The 13,323-nt window shown below is 41.0% G+C and overlaps 1 protein-coding gene across 1 annotated transcript in view; it reads right to left on the reverse strand.

Annotated features, from left to right (window-relative positions):
* The window catches only part of IL1RAPL1 (interleukin 1 receptor accessory protein like 1), a 1,275,811-nt gene that overhangs the window by 627,549 nt on the left and 634,939 nt on the right, over window positions 1-13,323 (reverse strand). The window contains exon 3 of the mRNA XM_075854004.1: window positions 7,150-7,429. Within this exon, the coding sequence (XP_075710119.1) occupies window positions 7,150-7,429 (280 nt within the window). The remainder of the gene's footprint in view (window positions 1-7,149; window positions 7,430-13,323) is intronic.

Consider the following 13,323-nt stretch of genomic DNA (forward strand, 5'->3'; position numbering starts at 1 on the left):
TGTCTTAATTACCTGTCAAATATGCACATGTTGGTGCAGATTCGTTGCGTAATTGCCCCAAATCTGCACCAACATTTGCAGCGGAAAAACTTTGCCACGTCTGGCCGCCCTTACGGTGGCTACAGGCAGCCAGAACGTTATGCTTTAAATCAATGTCTACACAGTGGATTTAGAGCTCTGTATAATATAATATGAAAAATGGTGCTCCAGCTGCCATTAAAATAAATTGAGATTTTTCAGCACAAAATTTAGATTACAAAAAATAAAAAAAATGGCATTTATTCACTTTAAGCTGCTACCCTAGACACAAGAAAGCAGGTAGATTCAGGAAAAATTACTGCTCCCCCACTTATCAGCAGCATAAATACATATAGCCATAGGCTTGGCTCACATTGTGTGTTTTTGTTGCGTTTTTGTTGCGTATTTAAACGCTGCCAAAGGAAACTAATATTAAAAACGCATGAGTTTTTAAATATATCTGCCTTTTTTTAGAATGCATTTTAGCATTTGAAAACGTAACAAAAATGCACAATGTGAATCCATCCTAAATCATAAAACAGTTTAGTAGAGTACTAAATGTGCTTTACAATTGTATATACATATAGCAGAGCTAAGATTGTAATTGCAGCACTTTGTCATTTACCAAAACTGATCACAATATCAAGATGTGAAACAAGCGTTTTTAAAAGTAAAGCAAGTGAAACTACTGTTTTCTTAGCTCAACAGGTTATCACAGCACACAATAGAATAAGATGACTAACAAACTCTATACTATAATGTATGATGAAATACCACAGCTGCAGGGGAAACATCAAATGCATGTAGTTGTCTCTATGAATGCAGCACCCATGTTGATCTGTAGGTAAATATATATATATATATATATATATATATATATATATATATTTCACAAACAATCTTGCAGCACATTTATTTCTCTTTCTTACGACTGAATAGCATAGAAACCATTAATATGTAAAGGCTCCTGCTGGGACTCCACAAAAGACTAACAACATTCCCTGTTCATGTGTTATCTCTGTCAACTTTTTTTTCCTTCTGATCCCTGCTATTCATCTTTAGTACTTGTGCAGGGAAAGGAAGAGACATAAAATTCTCCTGTTGCTCATATTTTCAATGTCATGAAAATGTGTAAAATGCAGAATACACACAGTTGCTGCATTTTCTTAAATTCATCATATATATTGTTACAGTTTCCAGTTCCCAGGGTCAAGTTGCCAATGTCTAAGTCCCTCAAGTATACCGAATCTCACAGGTGACTTTTTTTTAGAATAAGCTGTCATATGTGTACATGAGGAATAACACTATTTCTAGCCATTATATGTATTTTGCATTTTGTTTAGCTGCTTTCCCCTCTGCAGACTATAGCTCTAATTCTCAGTTTACTCTGAGCTAGTAGGTGGAGCCTAAGTGCTATCATGTGTTCCATACATAGCTGCAGTGCCCGCGGCCCACCGGCATCCCCCTCTTACCAGCGGCTACGACCGCAGGACTGTGTTCCTTCACCTGCATCCCCCTTTCAAGGTTGCTCTCTGCTTTCTCTCCCCAGCTGACCCATAGGGTGTGTGCGTGCGCTCGTGCCATGCCTTACAGGGCAAGCATGCACACCAGTAAAATAATACCCAACCTATCCCTGAGCACCTTGGCCCTTAAAAGCAATCCTGCCCCTATACTCAGTGCCTTAGCAATGTTGTGTTTTCCCAATGTTTGTCATGCAAATGGCTCCCTAGCTGTATCCTGTATCCCGTATCCAGTATCTGTGTCCGGTGCCTGTGTTCAAGTCCATTGTCCGAGACGACTTCTGTGTTCAAGTCCTTTGTCCGAGACAACTTCTGTGTTCAAGTCCATTGCCCGAGACGACTTCTGTGTTCAAGTCCAGTGTCTGTGCCAAGTCCAGTGTCTGTGACGACTACAGTTCATGTGTCCTGTATCCAAGACACAGTTATTCAGCACAAGTCAACTTTCGATAGCCAGCTGCCGATAATATGGCAAAAAACAGCTCCCGAGAGTCCGGCACCAGCTTGCTTCTGATTATCCGGCACAAGCCAGCAATCCAGGTACTCACTCCTTAGTGACTATCATTGACATTTTGTTTGACCAGCTGCTACTCCACTACGGCGGAGCAGCCCAGTGGATCCACATACCCCAAAGTCATGATAATAGCACACATAGCAGAGGAGAATTCTGATCTTCTTTTTCTATCTACCAAATATATAGAATCTGCAACAGCATGGAGGAGATTATATAGCAGTAATGAGCAGTAGCAGTGAATCCAGCACTGGGGGATATAGAACACTAACTAGGAAGCTGCAGCTTGTCTTTCTGTGTCTCCCTCTGTCTCACGCCGCCGATCTGAGATTGATGTCATATTCCTATTAACCCCTTCCTGACATTTGGCGTATATGTATGTCATAGTTGGGAGGGAGTATGGAGCAGGCTCAGGTGCTGAGCCCACTCCATACAACGTGAGTGTGAGCTGTATATTACAACTGACACCGTGCTCTATTTGCTAAGATCGGAGATAATTCAGATCCAGGCCCCTTAACCGATTAGATGCGGCATCTGTCACTCCATTGGCCTTCTCACAACGCAATAGCGAGGTGCCGATGGGTTGTCATGAAGGCCTCCAGGTCTGCCATCTTGGTCCTCCTATTAAGCCGTGCCAGAGACAGGGTTAATAAGGAAACAGCAAAAAACACAATACACTGCAATACATAAATAATACTAAATACAAAAAAAAAGGTGGAAATTAGATTAATAAAGGAAATTTAGGAATACTGAAAAAAAATAAAATAAACGTTTAAATACCCCCTTTTCCCTTTCCCCCCTAAAGTAAGGTAAACAATAGAAAAAAAAATTATTGGTATTGCTGTGTCTATAAAAGTCTGAATTATAACTTTATTTATCCCGCAATAAGAACACTAGAAAAAAATAATTAAAAGAGCCGCAATTGCTGTTTTTTGAGCATTATACCTCCCAAAAAATGGAATAAAAAGCGATCAAAAAGTTAATTTACCCAAAATCATATTAATAAAAACTATAGCTCATCCCGCAAAAGTCAAACCCTCAAACAGCTTCATTGACAGAAAAAATAAAAAAAGTGTTTTTTAGAATATGGCAATTTGAAACTATTTTTCAACTACATAATAAATAAATACTCTATGCAAAATTAATGCAAGTTACATCAATTGCACAGTATTACAACAGAATGCTATTTCCATCCCTGGATCCAATGTAACCTTAGAAAAGAAGTCCAAAGTACTATAAACTGGCTACAATTTCACATATTTCATATACACCATGAGAAGCAAAAAATTGCATTTTGTTGTGTTGACTTACTCTATAGCTGACACATGAAAAATATTTATATATATTACTATCCATTCATTTACTGCATATTCAGCAATATTATATCCTAAGAATTACAATACAGTTTACGGCTTTTTCTGAAAGAATGATAAATCCTGCTGTTATTAAACTGGCCCATAAGGACTATTTACTATTCAAACACCTGCGAAGCTAAAGTCACAAATGACCTTGGACCCCCAATGCTTACTTAAAAAGCCCCAGCTGTTTTAGATGAATTGCGACCATGACCAAAGGTCAAAACTATGACTGGAAAGACCTAAAATGAGGTATTTAAAGTCGAACCGCTCACATTTTCTTTCTTTATAAGAATGGGATAGCAATAAAACTGCCAGCGATGATTTATTGTACAGTACAGAAAATATGGTGAGGTAGGAGCCTTGATCCACACCATAGTTAATTGTCAATAAGAGATAATGGAACATATAGATTGTCTTTACTTTGCATACTCTACATGAAGGGGCTAAATCTGCACCATGACAAGATGTTTAATTAAGAACAACGGACCTTGACTAAAGGTTCATCTGTGGACAGGTTTTAAAATGCAGTTTGAATATGACGGACAATGACTGACTGGGAAACATATTGTACAGGGTCATCATCTTGCACAAAAAAGCCTACTAAATGACCCCATATAAGGGTCAGTTCAAACGTTGCGTAAATACTGCGGTTTTTCTGCAACGGAATTTGTTGCAAAAAATCTTCAGCAAATATAGTAGCAAATCTCATCCACACGCTGCGTAAATACTGAGTGGAAAACACATTTAGACTTGACCTCCGGTGCTGAGTTTTATTCTGCAGCATGTCAATTGTATTTGTGTAAACGCTGCTTATTTGTTGCAGGTGCACTCAATGGGGAGGTTAAACTGGCAACAAATAGCAGTCGCAGCAATTCTGCCGCCAAAAACGCAACTCAGGAAAAAATAAAATCTCATACTTACCCAGAAGTCTGTGTTCTTCCCTCCAGCGCGGCCTCCTGGGGTGACGTTTCATCCCATGTGACCACAGCAGCCAAACACAGGCTTTAGCAGCGGTCACATGGGATGAAACGTCATCCCAAGAGGCCGGCCTGGATGATGTCAGAGGGCCGGCCTCCTGGGATGAAGCTTCATCCCATGTGACTGCCGATGCAACCAATCACAGGCTGCAGCAGTCTCCTTCGATGAAGCGTCATCCCAGGAGGCTGGCCTGCTAGCTAAGTGCTGCACCTTTCCGCAGCTGACATTCTGGGCAAAAAACTGTACCACGGTTTGTTGCGATTATTCATCCGGAATTTCCTGCAGCACGCAGGGCGATATGCTGCATGCTTTTACACAGTGTATCCGTCCTGTGCAAACTCAGCCTATTGGGCTGACCGTACAAACAATGTATAAATAGTGAGGCCTTTGTCCTGTTGGTCAACCCTCAAATTGAGTATCAGATATTGGCTGTGTACAGAGGTAGCAGAGCTGAACTCATCGACTCTGTGTGACCACATAACTTGTTCATTATGATAAAACTTTGTAGGTTTACTTGAAGTGCTATGTTAAACCACAAATATCACAATGTGATATCACAGTGAGAATTCAGCTCCATGACATTCGTATATATTCATGTCTCAGCAAGTAATAACAATAGACAATGGGAATTTCCATAATTTCACAGCAATACTTGCAGAAAATGCAACTTGCTCTATGTAAGGCCCTTTTTAATCTGTTCAGCTTTAACCAAGAAAAAAACGCATATAGAATTTCATAGTAAAAAAAAAAAACAGAACCAACAGGCTCATCTAGTCTGGCCTAAAACTTACATTAATATTCTAGAAATAATTTAAAAAAACAGGTAATTCATATATTTTAGCTGCCAGGAAGGCATCGTCCCTACTTGCCACCTAGAATGGGGTTTGCTTAACTTGTCTTACTATCGCACTAGTCTAGTTGATGACAGCCTGTAGACGGAAACCCATTCCCACAATACTGGATGAAGCAAAGTGAGCTGTCGTCTAAGGCTGGGTTCACACAACCTATTTTCAGACGTAAACTAGGCGTATTATGCCTCATTTTACGTCTGAAAATAAGGCTACAATACGTCGGCAAACATCTGCCCATTCATTTGAATGGGTTTGCCGACGTACAATGCAGACGACCTGTCATTTACGCATCGTCGTTTGACAGCTGTCAAATGACGACGCGTAAAAATACAACCCTGTCAAAAGAAGTGCAGGGCACTTCTTTCAGACGTAATTTGAGGCGTTCTTCATTGAACTCAATGAAGAGCAGCTCAAAATTTACGGCTGTCAGAGAAGCCTCGCAAAATGCGAGGAGGAGCATTTACGTCTGAAACGAGACAGCTGTTTTCTCCTGAAAACAGTCTGTCTTTTCAGATGTAAAAGCCTGCTATCGTGTGCACATACCCTAAGGCTTGTGTAGTACATATTTTTTAATTTTTTCATAGAGTCATGTGATTTTTAAACTTCTCTAGGTGCAATGCAGAACTTTCCCAGGAATTCGTATATACGTAGAATGTTATCCAAGTGAGCTGCTATAAACTATATTTCTGCAAAGTTGCTGTGAAATGGAGCTTCATACCCTAAAGCATTGATATTATACTATCTAGTTACAAATGTTTGCCAAATCCCATGTGAGGGAACTGCAGATGTGCTTAATTCAAAACTACTAAAATGAGGACCGTGATCAGGCTTTATGTCCCTGCTACAATCTGAGTAGGAAAGAGTCAGGCCTTGTTCACATTGCACAAATTTGCTCTTTTTTTGGGGTGTTTCTTTGTTCAAAAGCCAGAAGTAGATTTAAAAATGGAAAAGTATAAAGGACAGGCTTCTATGTCTCCATTTTTTTTTATATACAATACCTGGTTTTTACTTTTATTATTGTTATTCCCATTATCCTTTATGTATGAAATACGTGTATATTCCCTAGTGTACCATAAACCTATTGATATCTGCTATAGATCTTAATGTGGAACTTATTGCCATTCATAAAGGGTTATTCCCATCTCCGGCATTTATCGCATATCCTATGTATGTGGGTCCAACCTCTGGGACCCGTAGCTATCTCTAGAATGGGTCCCCTGAACCCCTATCCTACTTTGTTCCACTATAGCTGGAGTAATGTTAGGAAAATGGGATTCCTGGAATTAGCGTAGCACATCAAGTTTCGCTGTTAATGGAACACGAGAGCTATGACACAGAAACAGAGTAGCTTGCTGTGCTACCCTGATTTCATTTCACTTCTATCGGAGTTACGGAAACAGCATAGCTCAGCAAGCTTGGCTGTTTCCATACTATCAGCCACATCGTAACTTAGTGGCCAAAGAGCAGCGAAGGTGGGACAGGGGTCAGGGGGCCCCGTTCTAGAGATAGTTGTCAGTCTCAGAGGTAGGTCTCGCATCTATCGAACATGATAAGAATACCCCTTTAAGTTATTTTCCCAGAGTTATTCTATTATTTTAGCCAAAACAATTGGATACAAAAATAAAGTAAGTATAACTATTTTCTAAACTCTTTCCTCACTTTTAGGCTATGTTTACACGCTAAAGTAAAAACGGCTGTAAAATACGGAGCTGTTTTCAAGGGAAAACAGCCTCCGATTTTCAGCCATTTTTAAAGCATCAAACTTTTTTGATGCATTTTTTGGAGCCATTTTTAGAGCTGTTTTTCTATTGACACAATGAAAAACGGCTCCAAAAACGGCTCAAGTGACGTTTTTTCAAGTTAGAAAATGCATATCACTAAAATGTTCAAGTTATAAAATGCATATCAACTCTTACCTTATGACGCATGCATAAAGACCACTGTCTTCTCTCACAGTTGGTCGAAACCAAATAGCATCTTCTTCTTTGCTCATCCTTATTCCATCAAATGCAATTGGCTCTTCAAAATCTCCAGGCCCAGTACTTTTATACCACATCAAGCTGAGTCCAGCACTCTGTGCTAATGTGTAGTTTGCTCTAATGTATCCATAAAATAGTGCACATTTTATTCGAACTGGTTCACCAACCAAAACCTGATATTTCTTGTAATCCACCGACCAGTCTGTACATCCATCTGCTGCAAAAAGAAAAAGAACAAAACAGTTAAGATCTTTATTGGACTGAATATTAACTTATTTATCTTATCATAACTATAGACTGAAAACACAGATCAAGTAACTAATCTGGATTATATAGTCCAATCACCTTATGCAAATATTGTCAACATTAGACCGACTTCTATAATGTGTTGGCTGACACATTACTAACGTGTAGAATATTATTGTCAAATAGTTATAATACTTTTACACCTTTCTGTCACAATTATTTGTATCAGATCAGTTCAGTGTAAATGAAGATGTGAAGTGAAGTAGATGTAAATTATGTTTTCTGAACATTGACTCTTAATGTATACATAACGGGGACATCAAGAAAGCTGCACGACAACATGACCAAACATTTTCCAATACAAAATACTAGTCATATGCCTCAACATTCATGAGAAACGTCTCTCTTTAAAAAAAAAAAAAAAAAAGGTTTAAAGGGCTTATCTAAAACTAAATAAATGTTGAGCTGCAATACTAGGCACAGCCCGTCTGCAGGAGAGGCGCTATATCCTGGAAAAAAAATAAAGACCCTTCTTTAACTTTAATAAAACAAGGGTTGTCTAATTCACAAAATTTTTTGTCAAAATGTGGGTTTTCTTTAAGCTGGCAATAGAAATAAAGATGTCCTAGCCCAATCCAACCAGCCACTGATATGTCACTGATATGTGATAGATGGGTGGGTCAAGAATTATAATACTTTATATTTTATTCACAAATGATAAAATTGGCATAGATCTTCTCATTTTTGAACATTCCCCTGTCTCTCCCCATCACTCTTCTTGTGACTCTTGTGTTCTTTCTTTCTTATTAGCCAGTGAAGAACAGCTTCAACAAGCATCTCTGTCCATGAAAGGTCCTGCTCTGCTTTTAATGAACACCATGTATTTTGTATTTTCCCCTGTGGCGGTGTTGCAGGGGAACTGAACACATGCTGTCAGGTTCCTCCAAAGAAGACAGCTAAGGGCACAGCCAGACGTGGCGGAATTGCTGTGGAATTCCGCTGCGGACAGTCTGCAGTGGACTTACATTTTAATAGCTTAATCGAAGAACTAGAAAAAAATCTTTGGAAACCCCTAAAACTAACTCTCATATTGACATATGTACGGTATAAACAAATTGACCAGTTTAGTCATACAACATTACAAAATATAATTTGTTCTACAGTATGCTATTGCCATTCTGCAAGTTACTCTTAGGGCATTACACGTTGCGGACAATTCCGCTGCGTAGCATAGGCTGCGGCGCGGAATTTGGTGTCCACAGCATACAATGGTTGTTGCGGACCAGTGGCGGACTTGTTGCGGACTCATTGCGGAATTTCTCCATTGACTTCGTTGCGGAATTTTGACTCTCCATTGAAGTCCGCAGATGTTATGTAGATGTTATGTGTGCTGCGGAGCGTATTGGTTTTACTAACATGACATTTCTTCATTCTGGCTGGACCTATGTATTTCTAGGTCTACAGCCAGACTGAGGAAGTCAATGGGGCTCCCGTAATTACGGGTGACTACGTGTATGCACCCATAATTACGGGTGACTACGTGTGTGCACCCGTAATTACGGGAGCGTTGCTAGGCGACGTCAGTAAATAGTCACTGTCCAGGGTCCTGAAAGAGTTAAGCGATCGGCAGTAACTGTTTCAGCACCCTGGAAAGTGACTTCCGATCACAAGATACATCAACCTGTAAAAAAAAATCGAAGTTCCTACTTACCGAGAACTCCCTGCTTCGTCCTCCAGTCCGGCCTCCCAGGATGACGTTTCAGTCCAAGTGACGGCTGCAGCCAATCACAGGCCATCACATGCTGCAGCGGTCACATGGACTGCCGCATCATCCAGGGAGGTCGGGCTGGATGGCGAAAGAGGGACGCGTCACCAAGACAACGGCCGGTTAAGTATGAATTTCTTTATACTTTTACTAGGGAAAGGGCTGTCCCTTCTCTCTATCCTGCACTGATAGAGAGAAGGGAAGCCCTCTTCCCCTCAATACGCAACGGCTAGTCCGCATCAATTTAATGCCCATTTTAGGCAAAGCCGCAACAGAATCTGCAACGCAGATTCTGTGCGGCATTGATGCGGACAGTGGCAGAAGAATTCCACCACGTCTGGGCATGCCCTTAGGGCTCATTCCGACGTGGCGGAATTGCTGTTGAATTCTGCTGAGGACAGTCCGCAGTGGAATTCTGCAGCAGCCGTTTTTTACATTTCTTTCTATACATTTTTAGGAAACTTAGTTCAGACGTTGCAGAAAATAACTGTGCGGAAATTAGGCTGCGGTGCAGATTTTTCCCTCCGCAGCATGCACATTACTTTGCGGAGAAGCAGCGGAACTTCACTGCGGATTTCAGCCTTTGAAATGCAAAAACTGAAATCTGTGGCAAGTCCGCTGTGATGTCTGCAACATCTGAATTACCTGTCAAATATGCAAATGTTGGTGCAGATTCGTTGCGTAATTGCCCCGTCTGAACGTGCCCTTAGTGTTTCTCATTTTCTTAAAATTTTTCCCTTCTCAATCCACCAGTCATTTTCTCAAACAACTCATAGACCTTTGTCACTTTAACTACTCATACATTTTCATGATATGAAAGTGAACATCTGAAATGTTTCCACTGTCACTATGTTATTTCCCTGACCTTGACCAAGTATCAGCATCTGTATTGATCTTTTAGTCTCACCAAAATGTATAAGTAGATTACATATATAAGCCTCTAGTTCTTCATATATACTGTTCTATACATTCCTTTGCACCTACTATCCACATATTTGTATTATGCACACACATAAACCTGCAGCACATAAGCCAATACCATGCAATCTGTACTGCATCCATAAGAAGCTTCCATTGATCGCAGACATGGATACAGCATTGCTTACTAATGATAATCCCGTTTTTCAGTTAAAAATGTATTTCAATTCACTATTTTTCTGAGTTATAACAGAATTCCATGCACCACGTCCCCCTCCTGTCCGGGAGCAAACAATATTACAGTTCATCCAGCTTGTTGTCATTCATGAATGGTACGGTAGGACTACAGAGGAGCAATGCTCTATTAACTGAATCACTAGTGCTTGTATAAGGTACAATATTAAACATTACCCTGAGAAATTGTTTAAAGCAGGAGTAGGCAACCGTGGTGATTTAGGGATCTGCTGTAATAATACAGAAGCTATGATCTACTATGATAATAAAAGGTCTTGAGTGAAAGCAGCCATGTTTTGTTTTGTATTTTTAAATATTTTTCTTAACATTTTATGGGTTTGTTGCAAAAGTGACAAAAGTTAAGTTTTCACAGAACGGTTTATATTTTGCATGCAGACATAAAAATTCTAGTCATTGTTAGGCTATGTTCAGACGCTGTGTTTTCAGCAGTTTTTCGGGGCGTAAATGCCTTGAAAGACATCTAAAGAAACTGAAGCTGAACGCTTCCACACATCTGCCCATTGATTTCAATGGGAAAAACGGCGTTTCGTTGAAAACAAACGCCCCGTAAAAAGAAGTGCATGTACTTCTTGAGCCGCTTTTGGAGCCGTTTTTCATTGTGTCAATAAAAAAACAGATCCAAAAACGGCTCCAAAAAATATTTGATGCTTTAAAAGTGACTAAAAAACAGGGACTGTTTTCCTTTGAAAACAGCTTTGTATTTTACAGCCGTTTTTACTTTAGCGTGTGAACATATCCTAAGGCCGGATTCACACCAGCGTGTGCGTTTTGCACACGCAAAAGGTCCACAAAAGGTCCGTGTGTCATGAGCATATGATGCGTGGCTGCGTGATTTTCGCGCAGCCGGCATCATTATGACACTCTGTTTTTATGGTTAAGAATTGTAGTCTGCACACCTTGATTGTGTTCAAAATTATATTTATTTGTTTCTCAGGATAAATGCCAGAGGCTATATGTGCAACGTCAACGTTTCGGTCATGAGACCTTCGTCGGGCACTGAGCCGTACTGGGGACTTGATCGATCTGCGTGTACAATGCGTAGTAGCGCTGCTATAAATTATATATGGCGGCTTACCGCTCTTAATGGGCCAAAACGTTGACGTTGCACATATAGCCTCTGGCATTTATCCTGAGAAACAAATAAATATAATTTTGAACACAATCAAGGTGTGCAGGCTACAATTCTTAACCTACATCCGGGTTGGGACCCTATCTCGAGCACCCGAAGATACCGGTGCTATCTGAACACAACCATACTCTGTTTTTATGTTTACAAACATCTGTTTTCATACATTCATTTCACTACTGTTGCGCGAATCACACGCGGCACCCGGAAATGCTTCCGTGTGCCGAGCGCGATTTGCACGCACCCATTGACTTCAATGGGTGCGTGCTGCGCCCAGCACGGCCAAATATAGGACATGTCGTGCGTTTCACGCAGTGGACATACGCTGCATGAAATTCACTGACAGTCTGAACGGCCCCATTCAGTAACATAGGTCTGTGCGACGCGAGTGAAAATCATGCACGTAGCACGGACGTATTATACGTTCGTCTGAATAAGCCCTTAGTCTGAAAATACACCATATGAACAAAAGTATTGGGACACACCTCTTTATCATTGAATTCAGGTGTTTCCTGCAGCCCCATTGCCACTGGTGTATAAAAATCCAGCACCTAGCCATGCAGTTGCCTTTACAAACATCTGTGAAAGAATGGTTTGTTCTAAAGAGATCACTGAATTGAAGTGTGACGCTGTAAGGGAACATTCTGAGGTGGCGGAATTGCTGTGGAATTCCGCTGCGGACAGTCCGCAGTGGAATTCTCCAGCGGCCGTTTTTTATATTTGTTTCTATACATTTTTAGACAAGTTAGTTCAGACATTGCGGAAAACTCCGCTGCGGACTATAGGCTGCGGTGCGGAATTTTCCCTCCGCAGCATGCACTGTCTGTTGCGGAGAAGAAGCGGAATTTCACTGCGGATTTCAGCCTTTGCAATGCGAAAACTGAAATCTGCGGCAAGTCAGCTGTGTTTTCTGTAACGTCTGAATTACCTGTCAAGTATGCAAATGTGGGTGCAGATTCGTAATTGCCCCAACATTTGCAGCGGAAAAATTTTAAGTCTATGTCTAAGAGGATGTCACTGCTGTAAGGGTATGTTCACACGGCCAAATTTCAGACGTATACGAGGCGTATTATGCCTCGTTTTACGTCTGAAAATAGGGCTACAATACGTCGGCAAACATCTGCCCATTCATTTGAATGGGTTTGCCGACGTACTGTGCAGACGACCTGTTATTTACGCGTCGTCGTTTGACAGCTGTCAAACGACGATGCGTAAAAATACAGCCTCGTCAAAAGAAGTGCAGGACACTTCTTTGGACGTTTTTGGAGCTGTTTTCTCATAGACTCCAATGGAAACAGCTCCAAAAACGGACGTAAAAAACGCCGCGAAAACGGCGTGAAAACGCCGCTAAAAATGCGAGTTGGTCAAAAAACGTCTGAAAAGCAGGGTCTGTTTTCCCTTGAAAACAGCTCTGGATTTTTAGACGTTTTTGTTGACTACGTGTGAACATACCCTAACAAGTAAGTTCATGAAATTTCTTCCCTTCTAGATATTCAACTATCAACTGTGAGTGGTATTATTGTAAAGTAGAAGCGTTCAGGACAGGGGCGTTGCTAGCACCGGGCTTCGGGGCCCCAGATGTTTGGCCCGATGTCCCGGATCCCCAGCGACTGCCACATTCGGGTCACAATTGCGACCGGGCCATGGCCGCCCGCACCGCATCTATAAAAGTTACTACAGTAACTGGGGCCTATGTAATAAAATACACGGGCCCCTGTTACTATAGTGATGACACATACTTACCCATCCTCCTTCCCGAGCGCAGGGGAAGTCCTGACATCTTCTCGCGCCATGACGTCAC

The sequence above is a fragment of the Rhinoderma darwinii genome, chromosome 2 (assembly GCF_050947455.1).
Source record: "Rhinoderma darwinii isolate aRhiDar2 chromosome 2, aRhiDar2.hap1, whole genome shotgun sequence".
Classification (NCBI taxonomy): domain Eukaryota; kingdom Metazoa; phylum Chordata; class Amphibia; order Anura; family Rhinodermatidae; genus Rhinoderma; species Rhinoderma darwinii.